The sequence below is a fragment of the Oncorhynchus keta genome, chromosome 36, assembly GCF_023373465.1.
Source record: "Oncorhynchus keta strain PuntledgeMale-10-30-2019 chromosome 36, Oket_V2, whole genome shotgun sequence".
NCBI lineage: Eukaryota > Metazoa > Chordata > Actinopteri > Salmoniformes > Salmonidae > Oncorhynchus > Oncorhynchus keta.
The window spans coordinates 21,036,500-21,049,130 of NC_068456.1; the positions used below are offsets into that span (position 1 = coordinate 21,036,500).

General features: G+C 38.4%; 1 protein-coding gene across 1 annotated transcript in view; it reads left to right on the forward strand.

The window, feature by feature from the left end:
* Positions 1 to 659: 659 nt before the first annotated feature.
* The window catches only part of LOC118369791 (AT-rich interactive domain-containing protein 5B-like), a 62,770-nt gene continuing 50,798 nt past the window's right edge, over positions 660 to 12,631 (forward strand). The window contains exons 1-3 of the mRNA XM_035754492.2: positions 660 to 728; positions 1,040 to 1,294; positions 7,824 to 8,058. Coding sequence (XP_035610385.2) covers positions 708 to 728; positions 1,040 to 1,294; positions 7,824 to 8,058 — 511 coding nt within the window. The 5' untranslated portion in view covers positions 660 to 707. The remainder of the gene's footprint in view (positions 729 to 1,039; positions 1,295 to 7,823; positions 8,059 to 12,631) is intronic.

A 12,631-nucleotide genomic window follows, 5' to 3' on the forward strand; every position in this document is an offset into this window, starting at 1 on the left:
AGTATAATGGCATGCTTCATAAATGTCCGTAGGCACTCGTGACGCTAGGATTGACCAACTCGGCCAAATTTGTCTTTGAACACTTGTCACTTATTATTTATAGGCTACTTCGTTCGAGAGCACAACCGAACGACTTTGTTCCCACATTAGACTACCTTTGAGAAAACGTTTGATAGCTTTTTTAACTAGTTCAGAGTGTTTCTTTGAGGAATCCAGAGCGAGCGCCCTTGTATCATTACTGTGAGAAATGTTCTTTCATACAAACGATCTTTACACAGGTCCTGGAAGAGATAGACATTCAAATAGATTTCTTAAAAATTATAAGGTAACACAATCTTTTTCCATTGCACATAACTTAAATACACGATTGAGAAATTATCAGACGGATGCAGTGTTAATCTCGTAGTTATTTTTATCGAATTCAAATGATATTAATGGACATATGTGGTTTTCCTGATTGAAAAGGGACGATTTATGGGCACAATAATATCTAATGTTGATTCTTATTAGCTTAATGTATGCACAGCAACAAAAGCCATGCATTTGGTAATTGCGGAGCAACTAAATATTTTTGTAAGTGTTTAATATTATCCACAAAGAGCTTTTAAACTTAAAATAAATACAGGGTTCTTACAGGACCTTCGGCAATCCATTCAAGCCAACAAGTTTGGAGAGCGTGTTGAGTTTAATCAATTCAGAACGTCGAGATGGAGCCTAACTCACTCAAGGTAACATTATAATCATACACCAACATATTCTATTTTCGCATGATATTATCAATTTGAGGACACACCTTTGTGTTTGCAGCTCATTTACAATTCTTTGGTGTTTTTGCTGTTTTTACATCATATTAGAATAAGTAAATATATAGTTACATGGTTCTAAATCAGTCCTAAAATCAGATGCAGGTGGTATTTTGTGCGTAATTTAATGATTTGTCAAGCCATAGTCATTGAGCATGTCGTCCCATTCAATGTTTCCACATTTTCGAATATGAATAACTCATTCATTAAGTTGCTTATTGCTATTTTCTCCACAGTGGGTAGGCTCGTCTTGCGGTTTACACGGACCATATATATTCTACAAGGCTTTTAAATTTCACCGGGACGGTAAACCAAGGATTCTGTCCCTCGGAGACTTTTTCTTCGTAAGATGTAAACCCGGGGATCCAATTTGCATAGCGGAGCTACAGCTGTTGTGGGAGGAAAGAACTACTAAGCAACTTTTATCAAGCTCAAAACTTTATTTCTTACCCGAAGATACTCTCTTGGGAAGGACAGTTAGTCATGGAGAGGTAATAACCTTCAAACATTCTGTTGATACATCGATGTGGCATTTTCTGCATTCTTTGGTCATTCGTTGTATAACGTGCATGCATTATGTGATACCCACATTGATCCATCGCAAACTGCATAATGTGTATGTCTATTACAGTGTTATTGACTGCTTAGCCTATTTGTTCCTCATTGTGGTAACTGCTGAATGTGCAATTCAATCGTATCCAGCTGTGCGTAATAACGCTCGTGTGCTGTATAAGGTTAATTGTATTAGGGGAAGAAAAATCCCCCTACAAGTCCAGCGCCTAGGCTGTGTCATTTTATTTCTTCATGATGCGTGTCAAACAGTGCTATTGACTGAAATTGCGAAATGGTAAAGCATATGAGATCAAAACGCCTCGATTCAACAACACCATAAATATAATCTTTCATCATATCATATGAATGGCTGCTGAATAAGCGCACACAACCTATTGAAGACGAGTGCTAGCATGTCTGACTTGTTCTCAATTTGCATAATTTCCATGAAATCATTCGCATTCCTAACAATATGATATTGTTGTCAGCTCAAACGTTCTGCCATTTTATCCAGAGATTAGGACAGGTCGAAATGACAAAGCGTTATAAAACAACATTTACTGTAGTCTGATATGTTGCCATTGGCAATATGTTTAACTGAGGTATTTTGTTAAGTGGCTAAATATGACGCCTGTATCACACCGCATAGAGCGACACATCTTGGTTTTGTACATTCATTTATTGTGGGGTATATAAAACAATCAAACATTTGCTATATGCTACTGTAGCCTACTCAAATAGGCAATTCTACCGAAACACATTTCACGATGCTCTTACTTGATTTTGAGGTCATATGAAATATGCCAGCGGTTGCATTTGTCATTTAGGAAGGACAAAGCCTAGTTTGTATTTGATTAGCAATGCAAACATAGAAACGGACTTTTCCCCTGCTGATGGTCCTCTTGTGTAATACAGTAGCTATCATATTTCCTTATAGTGGACACTGCTATGAATACATGTAATTGAAACCTTTTATTTTCTTCACTCAACTAGAATCATCCAAAACCTTACTTTGCATTAGCCTTTAACACAATGTAATGACTTTGTAAATACTTTGAGTGCATGCACAGTCCATCATTAAGAAACACACTTGTGCAATAAGGGACAAGTCAGCCCCACCCCTTGAGAAGCCTGATTTGCATTGCAAAGTGGTAACATCACACATGATTGGATATCTGGACAATATTATTTGACTCCTTCCAAGATCAAAGGACAGAGTGACTCTAGAGTGTTGGCAGTTGGAAATGGATAGTTATAGCAATAGCCTAGAGCAGAGCTGAAGTAGAGTATGACACAACATACGATGACATCTAAAAGTGTGATGTTGATGCCAACGACCCCCTTAAATGTGTTTTAAACTTGATGTTCTCAGCAAATTGCCCTATAAAGATTACATTGGAATTTCACTCAAACAAGTAACTGTCTACAGTTATTACCAGTCAGTTAATGATCTTTATTTTATGACTGCCCTAATATGCAAATCTGCTTAGCCCGAGACAGCTTTCAGTTTGTAAGATATACGTGGTAGTTATAGCCTCTGACTAATGGGTACGTGTAAGACTACTTATCTACTGCACAAATGTGTTCATGTCATGAATACAATAACAAGTCATTTTCTCAGTGGGATAAAAGGAGGTTATAAATCTCTCTGGATATCCCTTCTTGAGTTCAATGCTCACCATATTATGTCATTTCCCCTCAGGCCTGGGTATTTGTATGCTCTTTGCCCCTCCCAGTGTAGGCAGGGACAAGAGAAACCCATGTCCTACTGTGCTCATTTTGCTTTCGCTGACAACCCTTCTACTCCACCATAAAGACTGACCGCATGCTATGTATAAAGGCATTGTGTTATGTGGCGCACCCATTATGATACAACCTCTATTTGCGTCTCTGCATTCTGTGGTCTGAGAACCGCTTCTTGCAAAGCAGTGACACAGTATTAAGTCTTACCCTCAACGCCCCCCTCCGGTACATGTTGGCTCAATACGCTGTCTTTTTTTGGCTCATGTTTCAAGAGAGCTTTTTTAGATAACACTTACTGCTACAACCATTTCAATGCTGCTACAGCTAATTGCTTGGGCCTGATTGGTGTCCTGCTTAAGATACCCATCGTGGCAATAGACAATTGGCAAGTAGTCTGGTATTTTCTGTTCATACACTAATAATTTGTTATTATCTGTGATGTCACTTGTTGTTTGCCACTCTATTCCTGTAAATGACAAAGCAGTGAGGTATGAGAGCAGTGACTGCAGCAGTTGTATTGATTGCAGTAGAAATAAATGGTGGCATCTGTCCAGAATCAGCTTTGGTTTATGGCAAAAATCCATGCTTGTGGTGTTTGAGTGCTGGGGACCTGTAAATAGGGAAATCAGATTATATGTTGTTTATTTTCTACTCTGATTTTCCTGGAGGGTGTATGTTTGCAAAAGTAATTCTAGCCATAGGAATGTTTTTGTTCAGTTATGTTATCTGGTAGTCCATATATACAACCAATAGCTCAATAGTCAGTAAGCATGATACCAAATCACCCTATTCACCCAACAATGTCAGTAATTTAGGCTTGGGTGGGTGAAAACTATACCCCCACTGCAGAACAAGCCATTAAGTCAGAAACGTTGCCCTCAAGTGAATTCCTTTTGCGTTTTGAAAATACATGTAAATTATTGTCATGTTTTTAGGGCAATACTGGAGATAATTTAAAATGTAATTTAAACTGAATGTCATGCCCTTCAAAGTAAAAAAAACACATAATTTTGGTTTATGTTATTTCCATACACATAAATGTGTTCTTATATGCCGCTATTCTGTGATATATGTAATGATATACAGTGTTTTTTCCCTCAACACATGAAGAATTGGTGCTCTTTGGGTTGGTTTACACCTTGTCATTGACAAACCACTTTAACATCAAACATATTTCCCATAATGCATGACTCTAAAGCCCCAAGCTATAGTGGATCATTATAACCTTAGAGGACTGAAACCACAGATGAGCTGTTTCCAGAGAATGTACTTAGCATATTTTTATTCTTTAGTGAATGCTCATAGCACTGCTTCAGCCTAATATGATTTAGTCTGTGGTTATACACCCCACAGTCAAAATAAGTCAAATAGTATTCAGTTCTGTGTGTGTTTAAAGTATTTTTGAAATTGCACACTGTACAAAACAACATAGTAGCTGCTTATAGTTTATGGCAGAAATCAGAACGCCAATATCTTGCAGGCATATATATTGTGACAACATATAACAACTATTTAACCAAGTTCTATTTTAAAATAGTTTCAGTAGAATACATCAGACCCTAGCCTCTCCTGTGCTCATTTTTTGACGTGGTTGAGTTTCGTTTTTGTCACTGTATCAAGGTCAGTGTTGAGGAGAAAAGATAATGAACTCATATTGCGTTTCACTCTCTCAGCCTAGTGCACCAAAGAGCATTGTTCATGTCACCATGTCCATTACTCAATTACTAATCTCCTTTTGGCCCAAGGAATTCCTGGGTTGACCCCCTGAGCCACCAGACTGAAACCTTCGCAGCATGACAGGGGCTGACTGTGAGACTGACTCTTAACTGAAAGGCCTGTCCAACAAATGTACCGCTTTGCCCTACAATGGTGACATTTAGGAATGTCCCTTACTGTTCAAGTACTGTGGTGCTCTTTTCACAGAATGATATGGAATAATATGGATTTTATGGACATTTAGAGATCATGAAATCATAGCACAATTGTTGAATCTTAAGTCATAAAAGCACACCTTTCTATTACAAAGTTGACATTCCATACATGTTATATAAGCCCTCATGCATTATTTGTTGTAAAAGTAAAAAAAGGGGTCATATCTGCTGTACTATTTGCTGTACTATCATGAACCTGTAATAAATCACATTGTAATATTATTGCTCCATAAACCACTGAGATTGTTGTAAGCCAAGTCACAATATCAACCTTTATTTGCAGTCTACAAAAATTATATAGCAACAACCTCTCTTGTGAATTGTTTTATTTGAAGTGTCACATCTTCCCATTGGTAGCCTACAGAGACCTCTGACCTATATGCAGCTTGGTGGTTTTATCTTCCACTTCCTTCCACTATCAGTACCTTAACTCTTTATGGTAACTCAGTGTGGGTGTTTCACTGCATTTAAATGGGTGTTGTGTTTTTGAACTCATAATATAATGTCATGACAGCTGTTGAATGACAATCACCTGTTGCATTCAAGTAAAACACATCACAAAACAGGATAGTTTGACACCCACACGTCACATACAATTGAATGATGTTTGGGAAACATGCAGTTTAAATGTTTCTTTCTGTGAGGAAACTATACAGCAGGGTTTCCTAAACTAGGGGTCGTCTGATTTGAAAGTGGAGTTTCAAGATACATTTTGCGCTTGGTTCATAGAACGGTAGCTGCTAGATGTGGTTGTAATAAACAGAGCTGTTTCTGTTTTCTTCCTACAAATGTGGCTCTATCTTTTGAATGGTTTAAGCTACAAAATATTATGACCCCTTCACTGAAAGATAAGACTCTCACGTATGTACATACTTTCCCCCTCTAGTATGCCCACAAGCCGTTAGAACCGAGTGGACAAGACCAGGCACTAAATCAGACCATCAGACTTCTACACAGATCATACATTTTTGCCTGATGATCTTCTGAACTTCCCAATACCTTTCTGATGTATTTCAGTCACTTCAAACGATATCGTCTTCATGTTGAAATCCTGTCAAAAATACTGTCAGACTGATTTGTAATAGACTGTCATGGCCCAATTAAATATTGGCAGTTGATTACATAACTTATTTTTACATGGTTGGGTTGCAGACTTTTTAAAATATCAAAATATGGTCGCGGGCCAGAAAGGTTTGGGAACCGTTGCTATACGGTATGTTATGAAGACACTCATTCAAGACCTAAGATGTTAACTTTCGAAAATCCATTGTGAAATCTTCTGAGTAACGTAGTATTAAATATAATGTATACTCCTATGAGTTACCAGTTTAGTATGTTTACTTAGTCAACTGTATCAAAGCACAAGAATAATTCCAGAGGATGTTTTTGGCTGCAGGCATCACTGCTTAACAATTTCTACTGTCTGCTGTTGATTGGTACTTAAATGGAGTTCAATGTTATTTAAATGTCTTCCTTTTAAAAAGAAGACAGTCATGATGCCAGCAAACAGTTTCAACCACCACTTGACAGCACATTATAGGAGTTTATATAACCATGTTTATGTTTGCGTTTACTAAGAAGACACAGATATAAGAAGCTAACCATCGCAGATTTTCTTATTTACAGCTTTGTTTTTGATTAACTCAGTTTTGCTAGCGGTGTGGAACTGGCATTGTGCAAATTTACTCTGTATGAAACGTAATAAAGTCACTGTATGTGTGTGTGTGTGCGTGTGAATGCTTAAAGGGATAGTTCGGGATTTTGGCAATGAGGCCCTTTATCTGAGTCAGATTAACTTGTGGATACCATTGTTATTTCTCTGCGTGTAGTTTGAATGAAGTTGCTAACTAGCGTTAGCGCAATTTCTAACAATCATTAGTGCAATGACAGAAAATCTTTGGGAAATACAGTAGACTTCCAGTCATTACGCTACCGCTAGTTATGATTGGCTCGCGAAACTGCCTCTAACTTCCTTCATACTGGACATGGATACTTAAAAATTGTATCCAAAAGATCATCTGACTCTGGATAAGTAGACAAAGGGCTTCCTTGCCAAAATCCTGAACTATCCCTTTAAAGGTTGCTTCAGGGGAGAGGTGTAGACTGTTGCAAGGTAAACGTTAAAAAGCGTGTTTCTCCAGATGGACACATCTGTCCTCCAGATTCTGCAGCTTAATAACAATCTCCTACCACTCCGGCCGGATAACAAGCCCATTACTCCTAAAAATGGAACCACATTTCAACATTTCTATGCCACAATTTTTCCATTGGAGTTGCAATTCCTCAAAAGGGATAGATCAAAAAAAGTTATTTTAGTTTGCCTCAAAGGGTTGAAAGAACCAGGAACACAACTTGTTCAAGGGTTGTAGACTCTCTAGAGTATTACATTTGAACAAAAGGTTGCTTAGAAAAGTTCACCCTGGTTACCATGGCAAGCTGCAGATGTAGGATCTTAATTTGATCACAGGAGATGTACAACTTGTAGTGTATTAGAGGTTTCAAAAGGCTTTGTAATTTCCACTTTTACATTTCAGACTTGATTTTCCCTATTTAAAAATGTATCAATACTTACAAAAAAGTCAATTATAATACAATGATAATTCACATTCCTGTTGCTGCAAGATTATTTTCCTGGCTCCTGGTTCCTGGCTCAAATTAAGATCCTGTATGACCCCATCTCTAATAGTAACTCGTATAATAGTCTTAAGATGGTGTTATGAATTGACATATCCCTGTAATTGTTTTCCCTCCTGACCTCACACTCCCTGCCCTCCTTCTCTTGTCTGTCTTATAGCACGAGGTCATTGCTGTGTCAGAGAAGGTGATTGTTCGGTTGGAAGACCTGGTGAAGTGGACAGTCCCAGAGTTTTCGGGATGGTCCCACGGACTGCGGGCAGCGCCTCTGAAGCCCTCTGTCCTGAGGGAGCTGGGTGCCAATGGGCGCAGAGATGCCCTCCACAGATACAGGGAGAGCACCTTCACCAGCGGCCTCAACTTCAGAGACATCCAAAGGGAGAGGGCTCAATTGGGTGAGGGCAACTGCTTTCCTGTCTCTCAAGCTATTTTGTTTGTCTGTCTATGAGTAGTCAGAATAAGTACTAGAATTCTGACCATAACATTTCAGTTATACATGGAATTTTACCTATTTGTTAATACTTATAAGCTTCTTATAGATGAAGGCTTTGTATAAAATAGTTACCAGTTTGGATTACACATCACTGTTAGAAGCACATGAATGCACTAACACATTTATGACCAATCAAACATTTTTCATTATGCATTTATTTTTGCTCATGTTACTGTTATAATTGCATGTACATTCCTGTATAATTGCCTCAAACCTCTGGCATCCTTAATTTGTACCATTAATGTCGTTGAGGTATTTGATAGCTGCATTGTGGTATTTCACTGCTGCAGTGAAAATAACATGAATCACAAGATATGAAGGAGGCTGATGAGTCATGCTAAGCCTTGCTGATATAAAAAAAGGGTTTATTTAACAAAAGAAATGTGAAGGACTTAATATTCCCTTTGAATAACTATGTTTCCCCCCCTTCAGATGATAGTGAAGCAGCAACATTGACACATACAGCATCTCTAACGCCAATTTCATATTTTTCTATTTGGGTTTCTCTTTTTATTCGTAGTTAACAGAATACTGACTACAGATAACGTCAACTTTTTTGCAAAAATCGCCCATTGACATCAATACAAGATATAAGGTGTAGTCACACATAGTTGTATCAATTTGGGATTGGGCCCAACATCATCACCTCTTGGCACTTTCTAGAGATACTGCTGTAATGTTTTGCAATAAATAATTTTTCCATTACCAAAAAAACATTTGACGAGAGAATGACTGAAACAAGCAACAAAATAGAGAAAAGGCCCCTTCAGAATGTGTTATTGATAGTTGTTATTGTTTGGGGGTTGTGGACGATTCATAAATCCTTTAGTAGCTGGAGAGCTTGCTTGGTTTTGCCTTTGAGTGTTATATTGCCCTTGAATACACTCTATATTGTTAGATTCTAAAGAGAAAGTGGATTGGAGAATCAATAATGGCCGCTTTGTCGTTCTACGACATGAGGAATCAATAGTGTGTGTGCGTGAGTGTGTGTCAGTGTGTGCGCGTGTATGCATGTGTGTCAGTGCTTCTCTATGTATATGTGTGTGTGTGTAGTGATTGTGTATTAGTCATAACAGGAAATAACGGAGGGATAAAAACAGCTGTATAGATTTATTTGATGTCAGTCAGTCTCGTCACCTTCTAATATTCTCTGTGGCTGTATGATGCTAATGAGTGATGTGGCCGTTAATGACTCCATCAGGCTGTGTGTAAATGCACTTGTCCCTCCAGTGGAGTATCTCCCTGGCTGCCTGCTGAATGTGCCTTGTCAGCAGAACTCCCCTGGCAGGGCACCAGCAGCCCTAGCCCTGTGGCATGTGTTCCCACCCCTGCCAGCTTGCCGTTGTCTCTCTAACGATAAGAGAGGGATCATTCAACAAGGACACGCTATTCCAATGAGCTTTGGTTTGGATAGCAATATAGCTGTGATGAACTGATTGAAATTGAATATGAATTAAAGAGATATTGCAAGTGTTCATTGAGTGTCCTGCCGCTTTCCTTGTAGGTTTTGTTAGAGCTTCTGAATCATTATTCACATTTTTTGGGAAACGATCATTTATAACCCAATGAGTTTCTTATTGTCGGGAAGAGCTTTCCTGCCTTCTCAGTTCTACTCATAACATTAATGATCTGTTAGCTAATTGTTGTTATAAACACGAGGATGTCCTCTCTGGATCTTGAATATCTGAGCCATTTATTCATTAAAAAAACAGGATACTGCCAGAGGTTACATATAAATCAATTGTGCATTAAAGGGTAGTACAGTGTGCTATTGTTATTAAGGGAGGCATTTTTTTATGTGAGTGTTTCCTAATGTTTCCTGGCAGACAGCCAATGAGAAGTACAGTGCATGGAAAGCATAAAAAATGCTCTCTACAAATGTGTCATGAATAGCAGGATCACAGTGCTATTGTTCTTTATGTGAATTATATGATGTGATATTATAGTAACTAAGCTACATGCTCTGTTCACAGAGGATAGGGAAACAGAGGTCTCCACTGTCATTAATTAGAGAAAGAGTGCCCTTGCCTTGCCTGCTAGCTATAGCGCCGCATCGACCAGTGATTTTTAACAGTGTGAAGCGAGTTGAGATTGCTGTTATAATTCAAGTGCCATCTTGAGGAAGAATGAACTGTTTTCAAGGCTCTCCACATTCTAGAGTGCTGAGCAATATTACACTTATCTGGACCTGCAGCTGTAAATAAACCAATTCCACCATGCCGCTTTAGCAGGGAAAGTTTACATTCATTTCATCCGTCCCTAATAGAACTGTCCCAATTTTTGGCCGGTCAAAATTTGTTGTTCTATTCCAGTGGACTGGACAGGAAACGGAGAGATGTTGTGTAATACAGTGAGGAATACAGAGATTGTAAGAATATAATCTGGTGTTGAACGGACCACCTGTGTTCTATCTGATCAAGACCTATTTTCTATGGAAGATAGACATAGGAGCAACCTCAATGTGTTGTTACAAGAATAATGTGATATGGGCTCTCTACCGTAAAGGACATCTGGCAAAAGACATATGGCTTTAGATGTTGTCTTTTTACATTAGAGCTTTTTACATACAGTATATAACTGTGGCATCAATATCTGCATCAAGCCATCTATTGTATGTTCCTACCATTTCCTGGTTGAAAAAATTAGAATAGTTCGCCTAATTTCAGTTTCTGTGACAAATAAAGCAAGTAAAGTGTAGGTGTAGAGCACCATAGTACCATCTCAACTGCTGTGAAATATATTTTCCATAAACAAAAATATAGCATTTTCAGCTGTTTGAAGCTGGTGTACAAAACCGAAAGTAAAAGACGCAAAAGCAAATCTTAAGAACGGGAAGCATAGGAATATAGCACATAGAACATCTCTACTGCTTTTTAGACTTGCTTTCGAGAGAGAGAGATAGAGAGCAAGAAGAAAGAGAGAACATGTGTGGATCATTAGTCATGATTCATCATTCACAACTGCCGCTCCTTCCCCCAGCAAGATTTGTGCTGTGACATGATGACAGGGATTGTGCAAGGTCACATTTTTGACTCTCTCTACCCCCCTCTCTTACTTCTCACCTAGCTGGAGGTCGATGATGAAATGATTTACAGGAAGCAAATTAAATCATGCTGCTTTCTAGTTAACAACACTGTGCCAACATATACATTCCTACTAGAATGAATATGGTATGTTTCACAGGTGCCCCATAGAAATATAATGAATCCAGTGCATAACGCAGTATACATTATTTATGTCTGTCCAGATGCAGCCACTGGCAATCTTCAGAAAATGTTTCAGTGGAATATTTTAAATTGACGCAGTCGATGGATTATAACCTTCGCAGCATCTTTCAGAGTTCACCAAATTATTTATGCTGACACAGACCCACAGAATGATAAAGAGAATAGAAAACAGATTTCTTTCACTGGGTTGAGTTATCCTGGCAATATACATATGATTGTAGTTGATGTTGCTTTTCTATTATACTATGGTCGAAAACCGACCATGAAAAATATTTTGTGATCCGATAGACAAAGGCATGGATTTGAAATGAAAGAATGTCTTGTTGTAAAGCATATTCTTAATTCAACTGTGTATTAATCCGATAGCTGCCGTACGCTCCCTTTGTCATATGCAATTTCCTCAAACTAATTCTTGGAACTATCCAAAGCTTTTGAAGTAATTCAATGGAGTGTTCTATTGATTGTGTGACTCTGATAGCAATGGGTTTTGGTTTATGGGCATGTTCTCTTCATTATTTTCAGACCTGTTGGAGAGAGAATCACAAGCTGTTTTTCCCTCACTGATCTGCTCATATCATTAATTCCCTTGACTGAAGTTTGGCCGGAAGCCAAAAAATTCTAAACGTGTAAGCAGTAAATTGTGTGGCGGGGTGGAAAAATCTATTAGATGTGGGGAGCGTTTGAGCATGCCTGGAATTTGAATGGGCCAGAAAAACACGTCCTAGCAGGCATGTGCTTTGTAATCAAATTTGGATTCCGATGGCAAAAACGGTTTAGTAATTTAGTCCTTTCAAAATGTCAGATAATATTTGTGTAATTTCCAGCTGTTTTTTTGCCTGTGTGCTCCAGGGGGTGAGAGGCTTTGCTGGTGGATTGTTAAACAATGAGTTTGGATCCCAGGGGTGACCTCACAGAGGAAGTGAAGGGTTTTGTCTGTCCATTAACTGGCTCTGAAACAACAGACTTGTTATTGATGTGACCTCTCCTAGAACATAAAAGGCATCCCAAACAGCTAGTATAACACTCACACGCTATGCTAGTGACATAGAGGGAGCATTATTCTATTAAAATATTCCCTAATCTGGTTGCCTTGATTGGATTAGTTTTGTTAAAGTTGAACAGAAAAAAAACTATAAAAATAGACATCAACATGGACGCACAGACAGACCCAAATACTCAGACACCCACCCACACACATACCCTTCTCTTAAAGCCATCATAGTGACATTATTAATTTCAACCTGGGGG